At 52.4% G+C, this 27,847-nt stretch overlaps 1 protein-coding gene across 2 annotated transcripts; it reads left to right on the top strand.

Moving 5' to 3' along the window:
• Crhr2 (corticotropin releasing hormone receptor 2) lies at positions 1 to 27,847 on the top strand. 2 transcript variants are annotated; one of them, XM_050155511.1, is made up of 12 exons: positions 1 to 322; positions 453 to 578; positions 13,235 to 13,320; positions 14,907 to 15,016; positions 15,323 to 15,440; positions 17,476 to 17,629; positions 18,059 to 18,119; positions 19,166 to 19,238; positions 24,541 to 24,626; positions 24,823 to 24,958; positions 25,385 to 25,426; positions 26,454 to 27,847. In XM_050155511.1, exons 1-12 carry the CDS (start codon positions 220 to 222, stop codon positions 26,592 to 26,594), a joined length of 1,236 nt encoding a protein of 411 aa, XP_050011468.1. In that variant the 5' UTR covers positions 1 to 219; the 3' UTR covers positions 26,595 to 27,847. The 2 variants fall into 2 exon arrangements, with proteins under 2 accessions (XP_050011468.1, XP_050011469.1); XM_050155512.1 differs by lacking the exons at positions 1 to 322; positions 453 to 578; positions 14,907 to 15,016 and having other exon boundaries at positions 13,238 to 13,320.

The raw sequence follows: 27,847 nt of genomic DNA, 5'->3' as shown, positions 1-27,847 counted from the left end.
GCGGCCCCGCAGCTCCTTGAGCCCACAGGTCTTGGCTAAGGTCCTGGCTCCGCAGCTAGGCGTGATCGCTTGCGGCGCCCCGAAGCTGCCCGACTGGTCCGGGGTAGGCGGGCAGGGAGCTGGACGCTGCGCTCTCTGGCCGCTCCCCGTCGCGCCCGCTCCCTCGCAGCCACGCGGGGCGCGCACTCCCACTCCCTCCGCGCGCGGCTCCGGGGCGCAATGGACGCGGCGCTGCTCCACAGCCTGCTGGAGGCCAACTGCAGCCTGGCGCTGGCCGAAGAGCTGCTCCTGGACGGCTGGGGGCTGCCCCCGGACCCCGAGGGTAGGCAGGAGGCGAGCGGACTAGCCACACGTGGGTTAGCTCTCCGGCGCTTTCCTAGAGCGGGTCTGAGCGGCACCCCGGCACCCTGGGCCATCCCTCTGAGCCCCGCTGCGCTCCCTCCTGTCACTAGGTTCCTACTCTTACTGCAACACGACCTTGGACCAGATCGGGACCTGCTGGCCCCAGAGCACGCCCGGAGCCCTAGTGGAGAGACCGTGTCCCGAGTACTTCAATGGCATCAAATACAACACGACCCGTGAGTACCCCTCGCTTGCCCGCTTCCCAGAAAGGCGGTTTGTGAAGAAGGGCTCTGGACCCTGAATCGGACACCTACCCAGGGCCTTCGTATCGCTGTAGCAATTACCCCGGGGATTCTGCAAACGTGGGGGCTCGCCTTCTGTTCCTAACCCTATGGCGCTTCTAACCCGGATTAGGCAGTGGTTTGCCCAGAGTTTTTGTGCTATACGTTTGGAAAGAGCCAAGCAAGAGAGTAGGAAATACTTCTTCTCCTTTGGGTCAAGTGTCCCCTGCACTAGTTGTTCAGGTGCCTGAAGTTCTACCGTTCGGGTTTCGTCTATACAGAGAGCATTGTATGAATAGATACAGCGCTCTCCATCTCTAAGGCGACGCAGCCTATAATATGTTAAGGCCCCAATCCTGTACTCACGTTGTGACTAAGGTAACCAGACCTTAGCACTGGAGAGGAGAAATCAGAAGGAGGTGAGCGCATATGTTAGGGAGCCTAGACTCTAGGAGGTCAGAGGGAATGAAGTGTCATCTGTTCCCTAATCTCCAAGACTCGCTCACTGGGCTTGTGAGTCTGGAGCCCTGGGCAGCCTTACCTCTGTGCAACCTCAGATAACAGTGGTTTTGAATCAGGACCACACCCCCACCTCCCGGGAAGAACAGCCTGCAGCTTCCTTCCTGCTGGCAAGCTCCTGAAGAGGGAAGCCAGGGGCGAGGGGGGGGGGGGACTCCATTGGGGGGAGGAATGTACATGTCAACACAAGTGGAAGGTCTGATAGGAGCCGCGCTGAGCTCTGGGAGGTTGTGGGTAGTCATGGCTAGCCCACCCAGACACCCTCACCTGTCTGCGCTACCTGCTAACAGGGCACTGCCGAGACACTGTGACAAGCTGTTTATCTACAGCCTTTACATCTTAGCGGTTCTGTGTCTGGTTGTGAGCTTCCACCTCCATCACCACATACACACGCGTGCTCCTGCTCTCTGAGGGGGAGGAGGCCTTCACCTTATGGATACTTAAGAAAGAAGCAGTGCCTGCACCAGGGCCAGGCCATGCTCCCTGGGAGCGAGGAGCAGCCTGCTCTGAAGAAGCTAGGAGTGGATGTCTCTAATAAAAGGAAAGTCTGTGGAGGTAGAGGAACCACAAGAAAGGTCTCCCTACCACCTGAGAAATGCCTCCTGAGCACCGTTAAAACACATCTCACGGGTAGGTAGTGAAGATCCCAACCCAGGAAGTATGCAAGAAGAAAGAGTGACCGAAAGCTCCCTCCCAGGAGTAACAAACAAAATTGCGTTTTTTAGGATGTGACCTCCATGGAGTTGGGGAATGGAGATCAGGTACCTAATGCAGAAGGGTGACTAAGCCTGAGAAAACTCTGCCTCAGCTCTTACCCTGGCCCTGTTCCCTCCACCCACCTGGAAGCCCACCTGCGCAGGGCAGTGCCTGACCCTTTCCTCCAGACCAGAGCCCAGCGCAGCATGATATAACTGATATGTTGAGCACCTACTATGGGCCAGCTACAGCGACTGTACTGTGTTGAGGCTGCCCTTGCGATTGTAGATAGATAGATAGATGCACAGTGATAACTGCCCTGCTTCAGGAAAAAGCCAGGGGATTATGGGAAGAAGGAGGGGCAGGGACATCACGTACCAGAACCCTCCTATCAAACCAAATGAGAAGCTGAAAAAAGATCAGGATACCACTGAGGCTGGTGAATATGGTGGCAATTAGACCTTGGTGTCTAATGAACAATTTTCTTCACTGGACCAAAGTGCTGGCTGCATCTTGGCTCCTGGGGAACATTGAGCTGGGGGTGGGGTGTTAGCTTAGAGAGATACCTGGAGCTGGGAGGGTGCAGTCACCCTGGCCGGAAGAGAGGCATGTGACAGCCATGGAAATACCTGATTGATGTTCCTCCTACCTCCGGCCAGCCTGGCACCACAGCTTCCTTCTGTCGGCCTTTTCAGTGGGATCCTTCTTCCGAAAGGGCTGGGGACAGAACCATTCAGGGAAAAGCCTGAGGGAAGAGCACCCTAATCTCATCATGTCCCAATCACCCTTTCCCCTCCCCGAAGCCCAGCTTCTCAGAGGAATTGCTTGAGGATAGGAAACGCCCTGTGGGGATGGCCGTGTCTGCACACATCTCTGTGGTCTGTTAACACGGCTGAGCACAGAGGACCTGCCACAGAACCACTAAGTGCTAATCACTGCCAGGTGCCAGGCTCACCAGGAGGACCTATTACCCACAATCCCACTCCTGCCCCCCCAAAGGCCCAGCTGTTTCCAGGCCCTGGTTGCAGAGCCCAGAGGTGGGGGACAGCTAGCTAGCTCCTGTGGGCCAGGCCAGGCAGGGAGCCATGATCCCCCAGCAACCTCAGGGCAGCTCCATCTCCAAGGAGCGACAGCTCAGTTTGCAATAAGAACCTGAGAAGATGCAAGCCTCCAGTTTGGGGGCTCAGGGAGGACTCAGCCTTCTGAACTGCTCTTTTGAGGCATATTTGATTTGGCAGGTAGATATATGATAAGTAGAGGGAGGTGTACCTGGCCAAAAAGATAACAGAAGGCCTACAGATAGGGCGTGCTTAGTGCTTTGAGACTATGGAACATCACACAACGTATTAGGACAAAAGCTTATAAGACCCCAGAGAGGGGCATGGAGACCTGAAGATGCACAGTGCTGCAAAGGACTGTATATATACCGCAGGTATAGGATGGAGCCCTGGGCAAGATTGTGAGTAGAAAGGGGTTAAGCTGAGGTCCTCTCCTTCTCAGGCGGGGAGAGGAAGGCTTAGAACACTGCAACAGCCCTCTGGTGGAGAAGGCACTCTGGGAGCAGAGGAGGGTTTCCAGGACAGTGACCTTGGGCAAGAGGGAGAGGAGATGGCAAGGACCAGGAATTGCCGAAAAGAAATGGCTGAACACAGTGGGGGATGTGCTGGCTTTGAGGCATTGAGGGAACCTCTGAGCAGAGGCATCCAAGAACTAGCTGATGGGATAGCAACAGTCAGAGAGAGCCGCAGGGCACCAGAGTGGAGGTGAGGTCTGGAGCAGCTGTTGGGATGACTGGGGACAGGTATCTGAGAGCACACCAAAGCTGTGACTGGTCCTATGCAGAGATTATCACTAGATGTCCCAGCCGACAATGACCAAAGGAAGGGGAGGCAAGGTCCCAAAGAAAGGGCCCTGGTCAGAGCCATACACCTGAGTCCATAACAGAACCACCTTAGTGCCTGTGTCCCCTCTAGCACCCTGAACCCTGTTGTGTCTGTCTGTACTGGTGCCCAGTTTACTTACCATGCCCCAGATGGAGACTTGGGGCTGTCCTCATGTTACACATGGGAAAACAGAGGCTTGAAGACCTGACATAACTTACCTCCTGATAGAGCAAGGATAAAAATGACCCACTGAGAAGACCCTGGTGGTTTTGCTTTCCCTGGGTGGTTGATGCCATCATTCCTGACCACCAGCTGAGCAATCTCGTGCTGCTGTGTCTAGAGCTCCCTGGAGGGAGGGGCTTTCATCTCTACTTCGTGGGTAGACAGTCTGATGTTTAGGGGACATGGTGATTCCTGCTCACATGCTCAAGTTCTGACTGCTAGGGCTCCTAAGACTCCAGTAGGAGGTGGCCCCTGTCACCCCTATGTTTCCCCAAACTAGGTTCAAATCCTGGGCAGCTAAAACCAATCCTAAAGTGTCCATGCACAGTATAAGCTGGGGTGAGCCCCCCATCATTCCTGGGTCTCAGTCTCCCACCCATAGGGAGAAAGGCAGTGGGTTTTCAGCAGCAACCTTTTGGGGAGACAGGGCACTTAAAATCCACTTTATTCCACCTCCCCATCTGTGCAGTCAGTAGAGCACAGGACTCTTAATCTCAGGGCCATGGGTTCGACCCCATGTTGGGTGCCAGATAAAGCGAGAGATAATGCAGGAGTTACAGATTGTCTTTATTATGGGGATACAAGAGGCAGTGGGATTCAAAGAGAAACACGGACACAAATACCAGACCCCATGTCCCAGCATTCTACCCCAGAGAGATATGAACAACTGCACAATCTTGCTTCTGCTCTGACCTCCCAAAAAAGCAAGTGAGACCCTTCTTCTCCCATATAAAAGATCACATCCCCACACCAAAGCCTTGCCCTAAGTCTGGTACCCAAAAAGCTATGGTGGAAAGAAGTTCCCACAACACAGACTTCTCTGAGTACATGTCTCCAAGTATTCTTTCCCTCCTCCCTCTTCACCCTTGTCTCTCTCCCCTTCCTCCTCTCCTTTCCTTCCTTCTTCTATCGCTCTGTCTTCTCTTTCCAGCTCTCTCCTCTCCCCATCTCTTCCTTTTTCTTCTCTACTACTGATCTCCCTGTGTTCACAGACCGTTATGTGCTACTGGCCCCTCCTTTCATCTATGCCATGGTCTGAGGGTCCCAGACAGACCACAGACTCTAGACAAGGAGTTAGAAGCCGCAGATCCAGAACCTGGGCTGCGTCTGTCTCCAGGGAGACATGGTCACACCCAGACTCTCCTTTTCCACAGTCAGGAAGTCCTCTGTGTGAGGACCATTTCCCTGAAGAGACAAAGGGAAATCAGGGCAGGTTTCCCCATCACAGAAGGTAGCTAATGGGGGCAGAGCGAAGAAAGAGCAGGTAGGGAGACCCTCTGGCCACCAGAACTACCTGTCTACCTGCCTCCAGCCACCCTCCCCTGTCACTTCTTGTAGGAAAAGGCCAGCCATGCTCTAGCGTTTGTCTACCTTGTGTGGAAGGAGGCCAGGAGACAGACAAATCTCTTTCCGAACTCCCCTCCTTCCCCCACCCTTGGATGGAGCAGCCCCACGACACATTTGTTGAATCTCCACTTCACATCAGGCTGTGTTGCCCTTCATAGTCCACCCCCACCCCCGAGAAGTCCCCGAGGAGCTGAAAAATCAGTTCCCCAGAGCCATGTAAGACTGAGAAAGCAGTTCCCCTGCAGCCAGGCGGTGGTTGCGCACGTCTTGGGAGGAAGAAGCAGGTGAATCATTGTGAGTTCAAGGCCAGCTTTGTCTACAAGAGCTAGTTCCAGAACAGGCTCCAAAGCTACAGAGAAACCCTGTCTTGAAAAAAAACAAAACAAAACAAAACAAAACAAAAAGACCTCACCCTGCTCACCCTGCTTTCCGAGGGTTTCTGTTCTAGTGAGTAAGGCAGCAGACACTGCCAGGGAACGTAGCATTGGCTCCTAGGTTACCAGAGCCAATGGGAGGATGGAGAGTAAGTGGGGAAGGCTTCCTGGAGGAAGTGTTTCACTGGAGCTGAAAGAATTGAGCTAGTGTTGCATCTCATAGAGAGAGGGTATGTGAGCAGGAAAGCAAAGGACCGTGGCGGCACTGAAGGTCTTCATTTTGCAAAACCCAAAGATGCTGAGCGTTGTCCATAGCCCCGTGGTGAGGGACCAAGAATTCTGGAGGGATGCTGCTTGGTTTTCAGGATGTGCCATCTACATTGTAATCCAAGACCACCAGGAACCTGGCCTGTGCTGCTGTCCTGCTCCTCCCCTCAGCACCATTCCCTGTCTTCTCTCTTCACAACCACAGAGGGCTGGAGCCCTGGAGTCCTTCCTAAGGGAAGACACCTACCCTCTAGCACCACAGGGCCTGTTCTTAGTGCTTGAGTTCTGTCACTTGGGCCTTGCTGACCGCCTCCAGCCATGCTCCACAATCAGAAAGGTGGTGCCTCTGCAGGACCTGCGGAGGCAGGGGGATGCAAGGAGCCTGGGGAGACGTGGGAGGCAGCCTCAGTGCAGAGCTAGGATTCCTTGGTACTGGCCGCCTCTTGATTTGTTCCTTAGTTCTCTTTCCTTTTTTCACCTTATGGATTTTACAGTTTCATTATTATGTGTTCGACTGTATACATGATGTGGGAGGTGGGGCACACGCCACAGCATACGTGTGGAGGTCAGGGGACAACTTGACTGAATTAGTTCCTTACGAAGATTCCAGAGTTGGAATCAGGTTTAGCAAGCTGTCTGGGTGAGTGTCTTTTCCCTCTGGGCTATCTTTCTGCCCTAGTATGTTTTCATTAGCATATGCTGCTCATGATTCTGTTTGTTTTGTTTTGTTGAGACCACAAATAATTAGGTTTTGCTGTTTATCTTCCTCCTTCTCCCTGACTACACTGCTGCCCCCAGTAACTCCTTTCCAATTTCATGTCGCATCCGTCCTTTCTTTGCCACTAGGCTCACACACCTTCCTTAACATCCCCTGCTCCCTCGCCTCATCTCCCATGCCATTTTATAGTCTATACTCACTCTCATATTCTCTTATTTACGTACACTAACAATAAAATTAAGATCAAATATGACATTTTTACTTTTCTGAGTCTGGGTTGCCTCATTTAATATAATGCTTTCTCCAGATCCATCCATTTTTCATAGTTTCAGCCTTTCTTTCCAGCTGAGTAAAATTCTATTGAATTTTACCACATTTTCATTATCTAGTCATCCGTTGATGGACATCGAAGCTGGTTTCATTTCCTTGCCTTTGTTGATACTGAATTCTCTTAGTTTTCTTATCTGCGTGAAGAGAAAACACTGACTTCATGGGGACATGTCAAAGTGAAGAGGGAACAGTGTTCGAGTCCGCGTTAGAGTTCCCTGTGGCCTCTAGGGAACAGTCAGCGAGGGGCAGGAGGAGTGGGGGAGTAGGCAGTGATCTGGGGCCTGGAAGAAGGAGCACCCTTGTTTGGGGGCATGATGGGGACATCCCACACCACAGAGGTTGTTATATCAAGATGGTGTGGCCTCTGCATTGTATCTTGGAAGGAAGCAATCTGTCCATCCCACCTGAGAATATCTGGTGACCCAAGGCTGCCAGAAGGAGGCAGAGTTTTCGACCTTCAGAAGGCTTCTCTGCTTTTGGAGGGTGGGTTGGAGCAGCCATTACCTTGCAAGAGCATCGAGTTGAAATCCAGGCCTAATTCTCCCAATGACTACTTGTCTTCCTCTGGCAAGCTCTTTGGACCTCCAGTTCTGTGCTTTAGGAGGGTCCCCTTTCCCTTCCTGTCCTTGGTCCTAAAGCAGCCTGTTTCTCAAGGTCCCCAACTCACCTCCTTTTTTAATCTCTTCACAGGCTGTCATCATGTCCGGCCAATATCATGGAAACAGGCCCATTGAGCATTGCTAGGGATGGCTGGAATGAGTAGCACTGAGCACTGAGAGGCAGAGCCTAGTGAGGAAGAAGTGATATCCACAGTGAAGTGGATCCCACTTACTCTGCCCTCCTTCATGGACCTAGTGTGATCACCATTAAATTGCTCAGTGTGTCCATAACTCAGCTTCCCCATTGTCCCCTATGAGTACAGGCTGCTGTCCCCACTCTGTCCACTCAGGAATGGCAGGACTCAATGGGTGAAAATCCCTGTGGAACTAGGAAGCTTGTGGCCCAGTGTAGACAGCCAAAACCTGGAGATCAGTATCCACACATTACAATAGGGTGGCCATCCTCTGGCCCTAGGTGTCATAGGCAGATGGCTCCGAAAGGCTCTTTCCCATCCAGTACCCGGTTTGGGCAATGGCAGCTTCCCAGCCTTAGCACTTCAGCCCAACAAGCTTTTTAAGGCAGACTGGGACTGAGAAAGTGCAGACATCACCAGCCACCTGATCTCTGGTCACCTACTTCTCAAAGGTTATGGATAAGACCAAGAAAATATGTAAGCTGACCCTAGATCCAGCCCATCCAAACTGTCCTGTACAGAACCACTCCTTTGGGGAGGTCCACCTCATTTGGGAGGCTTGGGAACTCTCTGTTGGCATCATGACTGTGTCTCAACCACCCAGCTCTGTCGATGCCTCCACAGCAGCCTCTTCAGCAGGTAGCCAGTCATTCCATTCATTATTGCTGCCCGTGCCAGGTAGTGGAGACTAGGGTGGGAGAAGCTGGTGAGACTTTTTTCTCACCAAGCAAGAAAAAGGAGAGTCAGTTAAATGCCTTAATCTGTGGCACTTGGACATCAGGTAACAGGGAGATTGAAGTGGGCTATGTGGTCCCTAAGGTATTTCCTTCTATGAATGTGGTCACTAGGAATCGCAGCAGCCCTCAGAAATGGCACCATTGGCTGCAAGAAACTTAGGCACAATGGGAAAGGCTCCTTACTTCCAGAAAAACAAGCAAACAAACAAACAAAAAACTGGCTCTATGGCATCTCAGGAGGATGTGTTCCCCAGGGAAGGCCCACACTTGTGGGTGACCACAGATATGTCACTTCTTTTCCCTTTTTGGATCTCAATGAACAAGATGAGGGATAAGTTTCCTTCCCCTCTTACATTCTCAAGGAATTGCCCACTGACTCAGTTTCTAATACACCCCCTCCCCCCCAGAGCAACAAAGACTATCTGGCAAATAAAGGATGCTGCCCACGGTGTTTGCCTTTTGAGATTGATGCTCCGCAGGACAGGGGCTTGGACTTTGGTGGTTGAAGTTTCGGCAGTGGGGTTGGCCTGTCATTGGATATGTGAGATACTTAGTTGTCTCCTTTGCAAGGGTTGCTCAATGTGGTAAGGTTTGTCAATCCTTCTCTTGGCTTTTACGAGTCTCACTCTTTTAGTTTCCCAGTATCGGAGGCAACAACGTTAGTCTTGGCCCATCCCTATATGTTCAGTTATGTCCCGCATTCAAGAAGGGGCCAGATGAGAGGGAAATATAGGCCTTGCTTTAAGGAATCTCACTCAGCCTGGAGATGAAGGATCTCACTCCAGGCAGCCTGTGGGCAGGGTCGGAGCAAAGGGCCCTTTAAAACCGGAATTAGCAAAAGAACAGTCCTAGCCCAGTATGAACCAGGCAGAGATGAATAGCTGGACCCTTGGGGCAGCAGCAGTTATAGAAGCTACTGTGGGAACGCTGATCTATGTGATTAGGAGCTCTCCAAGGTCTTCACGCCTACAGCGCTGGTGATCCACTTGGCGCCTTGGTTTTGCTGTCCGTGGTGCTGAATGGGCCAAGCCTGAGTCCTGCCTTCTGTAAATATGACTTCTTCTAGTCCCTACCTCCCTATTGCCATCACCTGCTCTCCTTTCCAGATAGCCAATGACAACATCTCTCCTTGAAACACATCCTCATTCACTCTTTCTCCTATGTTCAACCTGCCTCTTGAATTATTTCCAAAAATGTTTCACTGCAGTCTGTTTTACAAAGTCCCGGTCTACCAGTGAGGATATGAGAAATAGAGGTGGTATTATAGGAAGCATTTGGATTATGGAATCTTGGGACTGTCAGAATGGCTTCATGGTTGTCATTTAACAAAATAGAAAGGCGCACCAAGTAGATAAACAACCTACCTAAGATGTCAATGATTTGGAGTGTGTGGGGGTAATCAATGGGGATGACTTTTTCTGAGAGGGGAAGCTGAGACAAAAGGGAGAAGACTTGGCTATGGTCACCTAGCCACCAAAACAAAATTAGGGATAAATGATAGGCTCCCATCCCCCAGTCAGGCTTCTGAACCACTTTGGGTGAACCTCTGACCAAGGAATTATCAGCCAACCATTGCCACCTGAAATGGGGAGAGCCTGTTGCTTTGTCTTGTGCCACCCTGGGGATCCCTGCCTGTAGCATCCAGAGTCTAAGTTTCAACAGTTCAATGACACTCTGGGGATTCCCCACCTGTAGCATCCGTATCCTGATGCCCCTAGAACGCCACACCACACACCATTGACATCGATCCTCAGCAGGTGCACCTGTGTTACCATGGCAACCGGTACCCACCTCACTGCATCCAGCCCCACAGTTCTGGCTTGGTCATCTGCCCTCAGACTGCATGTGTCCGTCCTCCTGTGGTTTAGGGGGAGGAGGGAGCAGGGCTCCTCCACTCTCCTGTCCAAGGCTGTGCCTGAGGGCTTGGTGCCCTCATTAGCTGTAGCAGACAGCTCCCTCAAAGAGCAGGCACATCTGTCTTCCAGTCTTCTGGCACCCAGTGTTGATAGCCAGAAACTCATCCCCAGACAGCAGTGGGGCCCCCGGAGGAAAACCCTTTACACTCTCACATACCACATTTCAGATAACAATTTTCAAGTCTTAGCAAATCTAAGTCAGCTCAGTGCTGTCCACATGCACTCAAAGTCTTGTTCCAGAGGCACACAGTAGCCCCAATACGAACCCTGCCTACTTGTCTGTCATCAGGGAGCTTATGCTTAGTAGCAAAGGGAAGGAATAGATTCAAAGAGACAGAGCCCACATTGAATCATGGCAAATGCTCTAAAATAGATCCTTTGTTTTTTAAACTACGACTTGTGTGACAATAGTGGACTGTGAAATTGATTTGGTGGGTCATGACTGGCGTTTGTATATGAAGCAAGTAGATGGATACATTAGAACAGAGTAGAATGGAAGACGTGATGGCTGTGGTCAAACTAAATTTTCCTTGGTGAAACTGGATCCAAGCACTCCTGTGCACGTGTGTGTGTGTGTGTATATTCGATAACACAAAAATGTATGTGTTAATGGAGTCCGAGGGCAATAAAAGGTGATGTGCTATGTTCCGAGAAGTGAGACTCTCTAGAAGAGGTACTTAGAGGAAGCGGAATGATGGATTCAGATATAGAGCATTAGACAGGCCCTGTGGAGGAGCTGGCACTGGGCCAGTTTGAGGACAGGCGGGAGTTGGTTAAAGAACAGAACACATGCAGAAGTTTCTCGGGGTCTAGGGCAGCATCGATCTGAGCATGCTCTAGGCCTGCTAAAGCAAATGAGTGCTAGGCAGACGTGGAGTCCAGGGGTAGAGAGAATCTTAATATTGTGCCAAGAAAGTTGAACTTCATTCTTTAGAGTGATAAAGAGACACTTATTGATGGTTTTTAAGCAGGCATGTCATGTAATCAATGGTCAGTACCACCTTTCTTACCAACAGTGACGGAGGTGTTCCCACAACATGCCAGGTAAGGGATATCACTGAATAAAGGGGTGGCATGACTTTGGAAGTCCGGGTCTTTCTACATTTGATATGTATGAGTGTTCTCCCTGCTTGTATGTCTGTACACCATGTGTGTGCTTAGTGCTGAAAGGGGTCAGAGCCAGGTGTTAGATTTCCTGGAATTGGAGTTAGGGGTGACTGTGCGCCACCAGATGGGTGCTAGGATACTGAACCTGGGTCTTCAGCTCGTAACCACTGATCTCTTTCTGATGGGAACTGAGCACTGGAGAGGTGCCGGGGCCTCTTGTTTAGGGTTACAATCATTGTGAGGTGCCACAGGCCGACGCAGGATCCTGACAGACATGGGCTTCATGCTGATGGACCAGAGGCAAACTTTTTTAAACCCTAAATTTGAAAAATCTATTGGCTCGGAGCACCAGATTAAAGAATAATTAAGCTAATAGTCTCTCCCCCTCTCCATTGTTTTCTGCTCTTTGGCAACGCTCCTTAATAATCCCATCTCTCTGAGCTCACTGTCAGTTCGGGGGAAGTGAGTTTCTAAGTAACTTAATATTTTTTTTCAGAACTCAATGCATCCACAAACAATCTAAAGTTTCCCCTGCAGCCTTATGACTCTGTGCTCTGAGCTATTTATTTTAATTAGCTTTATATTGTATATCTAACATGAGCCAAAAAAGAAAACCCACGAACAGCTGCCCATTAGTCCGTAAGCAGAGCCCTGGAACAAATCACCCCCAAACAATGGATTGTTCGGAATTGCAATCAAAGGGGAGCTGAGCTCCCTGCTAACAGTGTGCTGCAGAGAAGAGGCTGGGGAAGGGCTTTGAGGGCTCTCAGGAAGGAGGCCCCCTCCTGCCTGGAGGGTGTAGAGGTGGGCTATGGAGAGAGCTGCTTCAGATCGAGACTTCACGGGTCAGAGTTCCATTGAACCTTGGCTCTGAGCATTTTCAGCCTTCATCCTTTATGTCTAGTGAAGCCCAAGCTTCTGTTTCCTGGACACTGCTGCTCCAAAGTGTCCCGTTGGACACCACATTCAGTCTTGATGTGAATACCGGCTCCCTGAACATAGACAGCACACAGTGACCTGCAAAGTGGTCGTAGTTCCAGGGCAAGAGCACAGCCCCGCCCTGCCAAACTTCTGTGTTACCACAACCCGGTGACCTAGAGGTCAAGAACACAAAACCCAAAGCCAGACCTTGCCATCTTGGTATACTTGCCTCTTCCTGTGCCTCAGTTTCCTCCCCTGTAGATAAAGGATCAGAACAAAGACTGTGTGGCAAATGTATCTTGTCCATTAGACTCAGCTAGGCGGGTACCCGGGCAGGCAAACACATGCCGTGTAAGTGGCAGCTATTGTTGGAATGCAGACGCTGCTACTGGAGAAGGGTATGGGGCGCACATGGGAAATGATGGAAGCTGGGGCGGAAATTGTCTGTTGTGCTAAAAGCAGCCAATCTTCAGCCACAACCCAGGACTCACAATTGGGCTCAGTTTTGTAGCGGAGGAAGAAAATGAAAGGAGGTGCACAAAGAGCTGGTCAAAGAGTGTGCCTGAAGTGGGTTTTAGCATGCCTTGCAGCGACTGTGTAAGATAAAGCCCTTTATGTAATTTTCATATAAATGACTCATGTAAGCTTTCAGATATGCATTGTGTTTTCAGGTCCAGGGGAACTAAAGAATGTGGACCTTATCCTGCAGGTACCAGGGAGGCAGGGAGGGCTTTTAAGGAGGAAGAGTGACCCGAGTCTCAGTGGTTGGCATCTTCTCTAGGCAATGCCTACCGAGAATGCTTGGAGAATGGGACGTGGGCCTCAAGGATCAACTACTCACACTGTGAACCCATTTTGGACGACAAGGTGAGTGACCCTGCTTTCCCCCACCCAGGTTTGCATAGAGTGTTAGGACTCAGGGTGAACACAAGGACCTTGTGGCCAACAAGACCAGGCTTTATGTGGCCCAGACCCTCTTTTCTGCATGTCCTGTCCTCCACGGAGTCCCCCTCTGAGAGAGCTTGAGCTGGCGGCATGAAACTTGGAAAGGGCACAGCCTTGTAGTCGGTGCGCCCTGCAGCTGGTGGGTTCTGTGAGCGCGCCCTTTCCTCTTCCACCGAACCTCACTTTCCCCACCTGGAATTTAGCTTCTACTATTCCATGGAAAAACAGGTGCAGCCTCATCAGGACCATCTGGCAGGGAGCTGGGCCTGCCTGGCCCTTGCCATGGATTCAGTGCTGCCAACGATCTCACCTCCCTCACCATCAGGTGTAGTACTGTGACCCAACCCAGGGAATTACCTGTGTTAGGCAAATGCCCTAACTCTAAGTTCCACCTTCAGCAAGCTGTGCTTCACTTCTGACCCAAAATGGTATGTCCCAGGCCCACCCCCCCATCACTCCCCCAAGGAAGTCCCCAGTTGGTCTGGAGCTCTTTCCCAGATAAAGTCCAAGTGCAGAGGCTAGAACATTCGCCTCTTCTGAGAAGTAGTACACAGGCGTTCCACAGAGGACTCAGGGGAGCAGGAGGAAAGCCATACAACCTGGTTAGAAAGAAGCTCTCTCTCAGCAACCCTCCATCCTTCCTCTATGTCCTTACAGCCCCTCGGGTGGTGATATAAGGTAGACTGACTTGTATTCCAGCTGAGTGTTATTCTGAAGTATCCTGCAATATGCATATTGTCATTGCTTGGCTCGGGGACCAATCCCAACCTACCTCTCTGGGCCTCCCGTAGGTCACTGCTTCTAAGGTAGGAGGGAAGGTTGTATATGACATAGTATAGTATGGGCCATCTCACCCTCGGTTGCTCAGCCAGCTGGGGTCTAAGCAGAGCCCAAGCCCAGATGTGGCACTGTAGAGCCTCAAGTGTTAAGTCTGTATCTACAGCTCTAGGGCATCTCAGAATAAACTGTGCCCGCTGGGCAGTGGTGGTGCACGCCTTTAATCCCAGTGCTTGGGGAGCAGAGGCAGGCGGATCTTTGTGAGTTCGAGGACAACATGGTCTACAAAAGAGTTCCAGGATAGCCAGGAACTGTTACACAGAGAAACCCTATCAAAGACCATGTCCAAATGTGCTCTTAAAAATTCATGTTGGGAGGCCTGACCACGGCTTCTGTGGGTGTGGGTGGGTGTTGCTGAGCACTGAGCCCCGGACAAGCTCTCTACCGTGGATCCTCAGCTCCAGCCTCTATTTTATTTTGAGTCATTAAGGACCGGGTAGGTCCTCTTAACTCAACCTCCCGAGTAACTGGGTTACAGGTCTGCACCTCCAGGCTTTGGCCATTTATAATAACAGAGCCACCAGGCCAACAAGGGGAAGAGCGAGAAGCCGGGATTGGAGGAGGTACTTAGGGCCTATGTTGTCGCAAGGTCAGGACAGCAATGACTGGAGCGCCAGCCCTACTCCCGCATAGTCATGTTTCTGTCTTCCCATGCCCATCTGTCTGTCCAGCAGAGGAAGTATGACCTGCATTACCGAATCGCCCTCATTGTCAACTACCTAGGCCACTGTGTTTCCGTGGTGGCCCTAGTGGCTGCTTTCCTGCTCTTCCTCTTCCTGCGGTGAGTCCATCTTCACCCTGCTTCCTCTTCTGCAGCCCTCTCCCCTGCCCCCCCCCATGAGCCAACCCTCCAGTACCTCACTGTCTCCTCCATTCTGGGGCCCCGGGAAGAATAGACAGAGATGGGCTAAGCCAGGTGCTGGAGCCGCCTGAAGGGTGGAGAACAGGCACAGCTGTGACCACCAGGGGAGACTTGGGCTCTGGTGCAGACACACCTCATCCCAAGTCTTTCACAGGGGGTCCTTACCCTGCTGACCCCCAGCCCAAGCCCCAGCCAAAGCCCCTGCCCCTGACCTGGCCTCCACAGGAGCATTCGCTGCCTGCGGAATGTGATCCACTGGAACCTCATCACCACCTTCATCCTGAGGAACGTCACGTGGTTCCTGCTGCAGCTCATTGACCACGAAGTTCACGAAGGCAATGAGGTCACTGCCGGGAGCCGCAGGCTTGGGGATGCCTGTCTTGCTGCCTGATAGTCTGTCTCATGTAGTGACCCACCATGGGCCAGGCCTTGGGGCTTGCTCCCAGCTAAAACCATCTCCGATTCCCTGCCCCTACCCGCTGCCCTTACCCATCTTGCATGTCCAGGTACCTTAGAGGAAAAGGAGATGCTACTAACTTCTAACATAGGGCTGGAGAGATTGATTCCCCTTCCACAGACATGGAAATCGAAGCCCAAAAAGGTGAAGGTTGAACATTGGTATGGTACCTCCACACCGTGGACCCAATTAGGATTCGTGTCAACCCTGGATTTGTGTCAACCATTACTTCATAGCGTCCAAAGTCACTGTAAAACTGTAGACTGAAAGAGGGCCAACCCCAGTCTTTGGCATATCTTAGTACATTTTTTGGCGGGTCTGATCCTGAAAATACACATACACGCATGTACACACACACACATGCACACACACACTCTAGTTTGATCCTGAACTCTGCCTGGCCTGAAGTCTGCCTCAGGGCCCTGCCTCAGAGCCAGGCCAGTGTCATGAGGTGTCAGGTATTCTCCCGGCCCAATGCTGGCTGGCACTAATGAGACCGCACTTCACCTGCAAAAAAGGGCAGCTTTACTGTTGGGGTTTCATAGCCTCCCACCCACTAACACTCTCGAGAACAAAGGAGCCAGCAGCTCCATGAACCCAGGATTAGTGCTGGGGTTATAGGATAGAGCCATGGGTCAGCAGGCAGCTCAGCCTAGGAGTGGTACCCAGGAGTCAGGTGGCTGACCACCCAGGGCTCCCCTCACCCAGCCAGCTGCTGCACCCACATTCTTCACTTGCTCACGTTGCCCATAAGAGAGTCCTGTGATAAAGGAAGCCACAGGGATGGAAACGCATGGCTGGGACCCTGGCCCAGAGGGGCCTACTGTGTGAGTCTGGGCCAGTGCCCATCCTCCCTACATCCATGAAATATGCTTTCAGGGGCGTCTCCTCATTCAGAGGAACAGGGAAGGACGCTGCCCTGCTGAGAGGCCACACAATGGCAGCCCTGACCACAGCTCCCACTCATGTCTCAGTGCCTTCCGTGCCTTCCTTTCTCCTCACCACTGGCAAAGTGGTTGCCTCAAGGCTCAGAGAAGTGCCAGCTTTGTATAGGCCTCAAAACCAGCAAGACCTTGCACTACCCCCGCCCCCATGAGCCAACCTAATACCTCAGTGGCCAGGGCCCCCACTACTCTTGTTCTGAGGACTTGTTTCCCGCACATTCTTTTCATTTCTTGGTTTTGTTTGTTTGTTTTGATTCTTGGAGACAGGATTTCTCTGTGTGTCCCTGGTGGTCCTATAACTCACTCTGTAGACCAGGCTGGCCACAAACTCAGAGATCCACCTGCCGCTGCCTCCCAAGTGCCGGGATTAAAGGTGTGCACCACCACTGCTCGGCTTGTATTCATTCTTTTTCAGGGAAAGTTCAAAGTCTATCCCTAATTGGACCCAATTTGACTAGCTGTGTAGCCAAAGTGATCTGAACATTGAGAACAGGGCTGTTCTGACCCAGCTCTATTTGCAGGAAGCCAACCAGTCTCTCTTGCTAGACTGGAAAGAGACATCAGGCATGGTGATGTCAGCCTGTAATCTCAGCTACTTGGGAAACTGAGAAAGAGTTTTACAAGTTCAAGGCCTGTCTGGGTCACATAGTGAGTTCACGGCCAGCCTGGACAATTTCGTGAAACACTGGTAGAACATACAAGTATTTTCAAATGTCTTTAAAGGGTAGGACTGTAACTCAGAATGCTTGCCAAGCAGGAGAGAGACCTGGGTTCTGTCCCCTATAGCACATAAGCAAAGAGACTGAAGAGGCGGGGGTGGGGGAGAAGAGCTGCCCAGAAATGAGGGTGGGAGGCTGAGCTACCCCACTGAGAGTTGATATTATTTGGAACCCTGCCCCAAAGTGGGAGGTCCCTTGCCTCTCTGTGGGACCCGCTCTGCGGTCCCAGCAGCTCTCACCACCCCGCCCCACACGCAGGTCTGGTGCCGCTGCATCACCACCATCTTTAACTACTTCGTGGTCACCAACTTCTTCTGGATGTTTGTGGAGGGCTGCTACCTGCACACTGCCATCGTCATGACGTACTCCACGGAGCACCTGCGCAAGTGGCTCTTCCTCTTCATTGGATGGTGTGAGGGTCCCTGGGCAGGAGGGCCTCCTGGGGAAAGGGGCACTGCTGATAAAACTCCCCCCTTTGTCTTGAGACTGAGGACTGGAACCAGCCTGCCTTGCTACTCCCACAGCTCCTGTCATTACCCTATGCCGTCCTGACCCATGCCCCGTACAGCTCTGCCCGCCACACCCCTGCTCCCCCTCAGGATGCATCTGCTTCTTCCATTCTGCCCCCAAACCCTGCAGAGGGCATTCCAGAAAGCTTCCTCTGCTTGGGAAGAATGGCTGAGATTTGGGGCAGGAGCTGAGACAGGCACCATAGTGTCACAGGTGGCCTGTAGTTAGAAGACCAAACACATACCCCCAAGCCCCTTGTGATCTCCTGCCTTGATACAAGAGGATCATTATGCGTCTGTCCGCCCTGTGCAGCCCATGTCTCTCCTTTCAGGCATCCCCTGCCCAATCATCATTGCCTGGGCGCTCGGCAAACTCTACTATGAGAATGAACAGTAAGTGGGACAGGCCGGCATGGGGGTTTCAGTTAAGATAATTCAGTCAGCCTTGGCTCTGGTCCAGCCCTGGGAGGGGTGGAATCGCAACCCTTACCTGAGCAGATTTCTCCTTCGTGGTCCTCGGGCAGAAAGAAATAGGTCCACCCCCATGAGTCCGCATACACCAGGCTTGCACAGTGGCTCTGTGGAATTCAGTTCAGCCTTCCTTCCATCGGAGGCTGAGACATCAGACCACAGCCCTTATGACAGTAGCTCCCCATGAGATCACAGGGCAAGAGGGAGCAAGTGGCATTTAGGGTGTGGAACGAGACTAGGATCCCATTTATGGACCCTAGCACTAGGAAAGGCTCATAAAGACAAATACTGCTCAGAAAGGGGGGGGCTGTCTTGGTAGGTGATAAGCTTTCACTCAGAGGAGCTGTTCAAACAGAAAACAGAAATTTGGGGTGCTCTGAGATGGCTGTCCGAGACTGCCATACACTGGGTGACCTCTGAAGGTTGGCACTTGCTGACAGAGTCAGGAACTTAGCTTAGCCTTTCTTCTGGGTTCCAAAGCGTTTCCAGCAGTCAGCGAGCCTGACCAGGCAGTAGGTTGCTTTCACTGAGAGTAAGAAGCCCAGGACTAGAGAAGACCCCACTTGGACACCTGCAGCTTTGTGCCAAGAGTGTCTGGCATTCATGTTCTATAAACAACAGGTGGGGCAGGACAACTCGGTCCTAGACCAGTGAAGGAGAGCTCAGCTCTTCCTTGCTTCCTATACCTGCTGCATTCCCCGCCCTGGGTCCCCACAGCCTGCAGCAGAGTAAGGTACTGCAGAGGAGGCCACAGGCAAACCCTGAGACTGGCCCCTGGAAGGTCAGCCGCAGTCCCACCAGATACAACAAAAGACGGGGAAGGGCCTTGCAAGGGCAGCGTCTACCAAGAACTTCCATGGAGGTTGGGCTCAGGAAGGGTCCCTCCAGAGGGAGGAGCCTAGCTCTGAATTGAGAATGGCCCTCTGGGCATGGCCCAGCAGGCCACCTCAGCTGCCCTGTCTTTGCAGGTGCTGGTTTGGCAAGGAACCTGGTGACTTGGTGGACTACATCTACCAGGGCCCCATCATCCTCGTGCTCTTGGTACGTCCTCGGGGGATTAAAGGGTTGGGGCACTAGGAGCATAGCAGGAGATCCACCCAGGCAGAGACACAAAGACCTGGCCTGGGCAGCACCGTGTACTGCTCCCGTGCCCTGCACAGGGCACCCAGCTTCCATCCCACTGATCCTCTAGGGGTTCTCTCGGGGGCCACCTGCACATGGCTCCAGACTTTCTTTGGCATTTTCTCTGAGTGGAGAAATGGTCTGACTGGTCGGTACTAGTGCCTTTCCAGATTGTAAGCTCCGTGCCAGGTACAATGCTGAAACGGGAAGGTAGGCAAGCAGCTGGTGCTAGGGAAAGGTGGGTTCAGCATAGAGCCGAGTTCCTCGGCCCCCAGGAATGCCCTCTAGGGCCCCGCCCACCGCCCTCGGGCTGGCAGCAGGTTCCAGAATGCAGCATAATGAGCGATTGTTCCTAGGCCAGCTCCCCGCCCTTTGCCAAGCGTATTCGCATCTAGGATATAATTGCCACCACATCTTTAATCCACAACAAGCTTTAATTAAGATAGAGTTTAAGTAGGGGCTGCATTCTAGGGGGAAAAAGAGTCCATTATATATCATACATTTATATATATATATATATATATATACATACATACATACATACATACAAAAAAGCCCCATAAGAAATTGGCATTTACGTAAGATTTATTTCAGGCTTCTGTGTATACCAGCTCTTTTAAAGGGTCATGGCGCCTTCTGGCAAACTCAGAGGATGCCCTCCTCTTGCACACAGCAGGTGCCTAGCGGCGCCTACCTTTATCTACCATAGCGACAAGTACCATTTATCTCTTCCTTTTCCTGACTCTCTCCTTCCTGTGACGGTTGGCGTCATTGGACCCCATCTTTGGAGTGTCCTTGATGGACATCAGCCGAAGCTGACTGGAAGGTCTTCCACCCACCTTCAGGGCACCACTCACGGAAGAGGCAGAGGCTGGTCTTTGTCAGCTGTGAGGGAAGGATTGTCCTTGGACTGGCAGCTGCAGTGACTCACTCACCCCTCAGTGTGAACAAAAACCTCCCAGCCAGCTGCCAGGAGCTCGTGTAAAGGGATGGGGCTTTTGAGAAACCTGGGACCCAGCCAAGGAGGCTGGCCTGGACGGGAACCAAAAGCTTGGGAATGAGCTCCTGCCTAACGCTGCTGTTCAGGTAGTGAGGGGAACCATACATAAGGAAGGAGGGGGAGTTTGGAGTCCGGTTCCCTACTGCCCAAGTCTGCCCACGTCTCCTTCTGTGTACACCTTTCCTTTGGAGCCAGTTAGTTATATACTAGCAGAGGCTTCCAGGATCTGAGTTGAGCCCTTCTACAGGTCCTGAGTGTAAAGTCGGGTGTGCACAGCTGCTGGACCAGTGCTACCAGAACTTCCTCCCTGTGCTAATCAGCTCCGTGCATGTAGTGATGCATCTAGTGGGGACCAATCTCCCAGGGGCTGTAGCTGCTAACTGAGTCTATCTTGAGGGGTTCCTGGGCTGTGTAGACCCATGGAGAGCAGAGACGTGTGGTCCTGAAGTAGCTGTGGTGCAGGGAGTTGCAAGATGGGTGAGAGTCAAAATAATGAGGCAGATGCAAAAAGCCTGGAGGGTTCTGCTCAGAACCAGGCTAGGGCATAGTAGAGATGTCCCCTAGGTCTAAGGCGGCCAGCTTAAAGACGGCAAAAGGCAAATCTGAAGACCACAGAGAGATGAACCAAGTCACCTGTTCTGTTATCTTGTCTTCTCCCCTACCTGCCACGTCAACCCCGCCCCCCTCTCAGTGAGGATCTGGCAACAATGTGGCTCCGTGAGCAAGCAGCATGCCATACTAAGAAGTTCTTCCCCTCCAGCAGGCTTGGGAGCTCTGGGGGTGCAGGGCAGTGATCTGGCTTTGTACTTTCTCTGCCTTGAATTAGAGTGTTAGACAGGGCTGTGCCATGTGCACTGTGGGATGAGTAGTGGCTGTAGCCCCTGAGTCTGTGGTGTGATCCTGAGGGAGCTCTGCCCTCTTGGTCCCATGCTTTCCCACTATGGGTGCAGCATATGTCTAGGGAACTCAGATACATGCTGGCTCTCTGGACTCTTTCTCAGCAGGTCCCAGAGTACTCAAAACCTCCCTAGGACAGACCTCCAGTGGGGAGGGCATCTGAGCTGCTGAGCGTGAGAGAAAAGCCAGTTTCTTTCTGCCCACATTTCCCTGTAGCAGAAGCGTGTGGAGGGGCTAGGAGAAAGGGGTTTCTGAAGCCAGGGCTGCAATCTATGGCTTGACAAATCGTTCTATTGCACCCTGGGTATCCATAAAGCCTGGCTGGTGGTGGGGCCTGCCTGTAAAAGAGGCTGGAGCTTGTGGAATAGCTGTGTAGTGCTTGTGACTACACTTGGAACGGTGTGAACACTAGGTCTCCATTGTTGGGCTCTAGGCATGCGTAGGCCTCCCGCGGCCCATCCTGTCACAAGAGTGTAGAGACTGAGATGCTTTGTGAGAGTCAAGATCTTCTTGCATGGTGGCTACTTTGATAGCGACCACCACTTTCCAGGCTCAAGCCCCTCAAGGCCTAGCACCCACCCCCTCCGCTGAGCCTCCTGAAAAGAAGGAGATGGAATGCAAGTGTCCATGGCACTGAGCCACCAATGCGAGGGATGTGGAAAGACGAGACTGCTCAGGGGAAGCTTCTTCAAGAGCTAGCCTCACCTGTGCTGCTCCAGCCCCTGAAACTCCAGCCACGTGGTCCACCTTAAGAACATTCCAGGCTGCAAGGGAGTTGTTGGAGGAGATGGATTTTCCTGCATGGGCTTTCAGGTGCTCCTTCCTCCTGGAGCTTGTCTTGACTCCCACAAGCAGCATTACATTGGCCACCATCAGGGGCTGGCTCCTCCACCCAAGACCCCTCTCACCTGGCCTGGTCTCTGCCTGAAAGCTCCTGTTTTCACAGCTAATGCTGTCATTGGTTCTCAGTTTACTGTCTTGCCATTTCTCCAGACCTTTCTTGTGAGTCTGTAGGAAAAATGCAGTCCCTCCCCATCTGCATCTAGGCCATAGCTCTCTGGGAGCAGGTGCTGTGTCTGCCTGTCCACATACCTTTCACTGGTACCCAGCACAGAGGCTGGCATGGCAAGATGATTGGTTGAGTGCAAGAATGGTTAAATACAACTAAGATCCAGGTTGGACCATGTCTGGGTATGATAGCTCATGGAGGAGATGGTATGTTTTGCTTTGGCATGCAGGGTAGCGTCTAAGGTGGAGATCTGAAGAGGTCTGTGTGGGCTGGAGTGGTCAGCAGGCTCCCTAGAGAGGAAGGAAGGTATCTGATGTAGACACCATAAAGGAGGAGCCTGGGAAATAAACTGGGAAGAAAAGGGTAGCTTCCTGGGGGCAGAAATCCAGGTGGGGGTAGCTTGTTAGTCAAAGGAGAAGGCCATGTCTCCTAGATGCTCCATATTGGCCACCTTTCCTGCCTGCTCACCACAGAGAACAAGGCCCTGTAGTCAAGGGGTGCTCAGTGACCTCTGGGTGCATGGGTGGATGGGTGGATGGATGGATGGATGGATGGATGGGTAGATGGATGGGTAGATGGATGGGTGGGTGGGTGGATGAATAGATGGATGGGTGGGTGGATGGGTGGATGGATGGATAGATGGGTGGATGGGCAAAAACAATAGGTGGGCAATTGAATGAAGTATTTTGTGGGAGAATGGATGGATAAATGGATGAATGTTTGGTAAATTAATGGATAGATGAAACATTGGGTAGATAATTGAATGAACTAATTAGTGAACTAAATATTTAACGCAAGAAAATGATATAGAAATTTGAGTATCTTTGTATTCCAATAGTCTCTGCTCTCAGAGAAGTCAGAAAGAACTGGAAAAAGACCAAGGAGTTTGTGTTATTTCAGGATAGATGAGCCTTTAGAGAAAGCAGGCAGCAGGCCATGCACAGCCTCCTGGAAGGCTTCCCCCTCAGCTGTGGGCTCACTAGACTGTATACTGTATACATGGGAGAGAGTGGTGAGGCGACAGGGAGGCGAGAGTTCGAATCCTCCCGTCCCTCTACAGCTTGGGAGACAGGGGCAGCAAGGCTGACCATGCCCCTCAAACCCTGCCTGGAATCTATCATATAGAAGGATGAGAAGGGCTGCCTCCATTTGTAGAAGCAATGGATTTTTCTAGACAGAGACTGGAGTAGGGGGCATGTGTGTGTCTCCACCCATGGGCCAGCAGACATCCCTAGGCTAATTACATGCCTCCCAGCCTGTGAACATTTTCTGAGGAAGGAGTCCCAGCAGGCTTGTACACAGTCCCATTCCTGTTTGCTTGTGCTTGGCAGTACATGAAGAGAAATGCAGGCACACGGTGTTCCCAGATACACACACACGCATGGTCGCACAAGACCCACTCTGAGACAAGCACATGGGGGACGCACATACAGGGCGACACACACAAAGTGATAGCACAGCTCGGGGACCAGCTGACCAATTTACTGACCCGTAAGAGTCCCTCAGAGACCAAGAGACCCTGGGGACCCACAGAGACCCACGCAGCACGAAGCTGAGTCAGGAGCCAGCAGGCCCGTGGCAGTGAGAGGTGGGCGTGTCTTTGATGTTAAGGGAAAGCACTAATGAAGATAAATTAGTCCCTTCCCAGAGCCCATTCATCTTCCGCGCCTGTGGGTGTCTGAAGGCTTAGGAGCGCCTAGGAGCCGGGGTAGAGATTAACCACTCCACCTGGACTGTGTGCCTCTCCCCCCAGAGCTGAGCAGAAAGGACCTTTGACCAACCTTTGGTAAATTAATGGATAGATGAAACATTGGGTAGATAATTGAATGAACTAATTAGTGAACTAAATATTTAACGCAAGAAAATAATATAGAAATTTGAGTATCTTTGTATTCCAATAGTCTCTGCTCTCAGAGAAGTCAGAAAGAACTGGAAAAAGACCAAGGAGCTGGTGACAGTTTGAGGGCCTCTGAGATCTTCCATCAATAAGTAGGAACCCTGTGACCGAGAGAAGACAGATGGATCCTAGATCTGGGGTGTGGTTCTGTGTAGTCTCGAAGAAGGGCAAGAATTGAGGCTCTCAGAAGTGACCCCAGAGGAGTGGTCACTTCTCCCACCCACCCCTTTTACAAACTGCCTGGGCCACTGGTGGAGATCGGGACCCGGGAGGCTAGGGAAGAGCAGAAGTTGGGCAGTGACCGCAGGTGCTTGATGCTGGGGCATGTGTCGGGGGCAGATATCAGGGATTCGGGGAGGAGGTTTGCTTCTGAGTGACCCCCACAGACCTCCCTTTGTCCCTCTCTGCTTTCTTCCAGATCAATTTTATATTCCTCTTCAACATCGTCAGGATCCTGATGACAAAATTACGAGCATCAACCACATCTGAGACAATCCAGTACAGGTATGGGAATGCCTAGAGCCCTGACAGGCAGCAAAGAGGCAAGAAGGTTCTCTCATCAGAGCCCTGGAAGTCCTCACCCCAGAGTTTGCTCCAGCTCCCAGAAGCCAAGCAGGGCCGCCCCTTTCCCCACCTGAGTGAGTGCTGCCTACAGTAGGTGAACTCAAGTTTGCCATTGCCCTCTTGCTTCCCCATGCAGGAAGGCAGTGAAGGCCACCCTGGTCCTCCTCCCCCTGCTGGGCATCACCTACATGCTCTTCTTTGTCAACCCTGGGGAGGACGACCTGTCACAGATTGTGTTCATCTATTTCAACTCTTTCCTGCAGTCTTTCCAGGTAGGCACCCCAACGGCAGGACACTTCCCAGCTCCGGATGCTCACAATGGGCCTGCGCACTAGGAACAGTTATATGAGCACCGGAACCCAAGTGCTGGCACACTTGGAACCCCACTGGGCCCCAGATGCTGACAAGGTTGCCCTGGTCATGTCACCCACCTTCTCGTCCCAGGGTTCAGTTTTGTTAACACTTCTGAGAATAACTAGGATGAGCTTGGGATGCCAAGGCCAGGCTGGAAACCGCAGCCACTCAGTTACATACCTTATTGTAACTGCATCCCTTTTCTGGGCCCAGAACTTCCGAGGTCCCACCCAGCCCTGAGCCCTACGTCCTGGGAGGTGTGCCTCCAGCCATTCTGTGTTCTCCCACACCTCCAGCAGGAATGACTCCCCAGCCGATGTCTGACATCTTTCCTTCCTTTCTAGGGTTTCTTTGTGTCTGTCTTCTATTGCTTCTTCAATGGAGAGGTAGGAGACGGGCCTCCCTTGTAGTCTAGGGGCTCAGGCCTTTACACTGCACTCGTGCGCACGTGATCTGGTCAAGCTGCTAATAAGCCTTTCAGACGAGCTCCATCGCCGGCTCTGCCCAGCTCCGGGCAGTGGGGGAGCTGAGAAAGCATTTAGCTTTGGGCAAATCCGTGGAATCAGTGTAGCTCACTACACAAGCCAGAAGTAACTTGTCAGCACCCAGGGCATGCCCTCTGAGCCAGGGAGCAAGGTGCCCAGATAGCAGGGCCTGTGGAAGCCACACAGAGGGGATGACAGATGGAAGGTTCCAGAAATAAAAAAAAAAAGTCATTCAAGCAGTTCTTTACCAACTCAGCAGAATTGGTGAAATGGCTCAGTGAATAAAGGCATTTGGATGCCAAACCCGACCACCCAAGTTCAACCCTGGAAACTCACATGGCGGAAGAGAGAATCAACTCCTGAATGAAAACTGACCTCCACACATACACCATAGTGCTCACTGGAAACACACACACATGCACACACACGCACACACACACACACTCAGAAAGAAGCTGATGTTTGTCATTACCATACAAACAGAAGGGAGTAGGGTGTAGAGAACGAGCCAGGAGCCTCCCCTCAGACAATGGTAGGGAAGGCTGGTCTGCAGAGGGGACAAGGAGAGGCCCTTCCTGAGGAGGAGGAAGCTGGGCCTGATGCCGGGTCCAGCAGGGGCTGAGCTGAGCAGAGGGGCTGATTTACAAAGCTAGAGAGGCCTAAGTCATGGTGGCAGGGGTAGCCACAGGAAACTGGAACCTTAAGCAGGCCGACTGCCTCTCCGGGAGAGGAAGAATGGCTCCCTCAGAAACTGCAGGGCAGGCAACGGTGTTCAGGGGAGGACCTCAGTTTGGGACCTCATCAGCCTCTTTAAGCGAGGATGGCAGGCTGAGGGCCATCCCAGACCTTTTTAATGGCTCTTGGGGTGGAGCTGGGGGACTGGCAGAGGCTTGGCCCAGCTGGTGACTGAGCCTCTCCCTCCCTGCAGGTGCGCTCAGCCCTGAGGAAGAGATGGCACCGCTGGCAGGACCACCACTCCCTCCGAGTGCCTGTGGCCCGGGCCATGTCCATCCCCACATCTCCCACCAGGATCAGCTTCCACAGCATCAAGCAGACAGCCGCCGTGTGACCCTCTGTCGTCTCTCTGCCATCACTGCACCACTGAGGCAGCTTCCCCATCCTCTACAGCCTTCCCCTGGGTCCTCCTTGCTACCCTGGCCCTTGGGGTGCAGGAGAAGGAGGGGAGAGATCAACTCTCCAGTCTGGAAGGAAAGGAAAGCTATGGAAGGGGGCTCTGAAGGACCAGGGCCCAGGGCAGCCACAAGTCTACAAGCAAGAGGGAGCAGAGGGACATGGCGGGCCCCTGGAAAAGAGTGGCTCTCACTTCATCACGTCTTTGCACACCTGACCTCTCTGCGGATCCTCACGGTAGCACCATTTATATAGGAGAAAAACCGAGGTGCGGAGCAGGCAAGGGCTGGCCAAGTCACCCCGTTACTTGGACCACCCTCAGCACCTACAGTTGGCTCTGCTTCTTGCTTTCTGGTTCTGCACTTACGGTGCCCTCCCTTGAGGGTGCCCTCTGAAGGTGGGGGAGACAAGAATGAACTTATCTGGCTTCATCGCAGAGACTGTCTAGCAGAGAAGCCTCCCTCCTCAGAACCAACCCCTCACCAAGCTGCCGCTCCGCTCCTTTCCCAGTCCTCCTGCCCCTGTGTCTCTAGGAGAATGCTCAGTCTGCTGTCCTTCCTGGGAACCCCCACCCTGCCCCCGTTCAGCCTGGGCTCAGTCAGGGGATCGGGAGATGAGACAGCCGGAAAGCCACATTCTCAGGCCAATCAGACACACAATGCTGGACAGAAGAGGAGAACACCAGAGCCAGAGGGAGTTGGTGAGGCTCACCCAAATCCGAGCATCTCTCCTCAGACTGCTTCAGCCTCTGCTGCGGAAATCGTTATTTGCGACATCAGCCAGGTACCTGTGGGGGTGGCAAACTTCAAGTCGAGCAGCTGGACACTGGAGAGATGAAGTGGGCCGACGATGAGGGCAGAATATCTGCAGGCCAGAACCATGTCCCTCTCCTTAGAGGTGATGGCCTGGACTCAAGCTGGCCTTGCTCTGGCCTGTGGGGGGTTTGGAGTCTTCGGGTTCAAAGGGCCGGACCTTTTATTATCCCCGAGGATGGCATCTGCCCATCCCCAGTGCAGACACCTCCTGTGTCAGGGACTGAGATTCTGGAACTGGGAGGGAGGGGAGGCAAGACCCCACAGGGGCCACAAACAAGAGGAAACAGAGCTTGGCTTCGGGCTCCACCTCTATTCCTGTGCCACCTCCCTCACCCCCGCAGCAGAAGAGGAGGGAGAGAAGAGCCCCTTGTCTAAG

The sequence above is a fragment of the Alexandromys fortis genome, unplaced genomic scaffold, assembly GCF_014885135.2.
Source record: "Alexandromys fortis isolate MF-2015 unplaced genomic scaffold, M_Fortis_MF-2015_v1.1 scaffold_93, whole genome shotgun sequence".
Taxonomy (NCBI): Eukaryota; Metazoa; Chordata; class Mammalia; order Rodentia; family Cricetidae; genus Alexandromys; species Alexandromys fortis.
The sequence above is the reverse complement of the archived record's forward strand: the minus strand, read 5'-3'. Positions and strand labels throughout refer to the sequence as shown.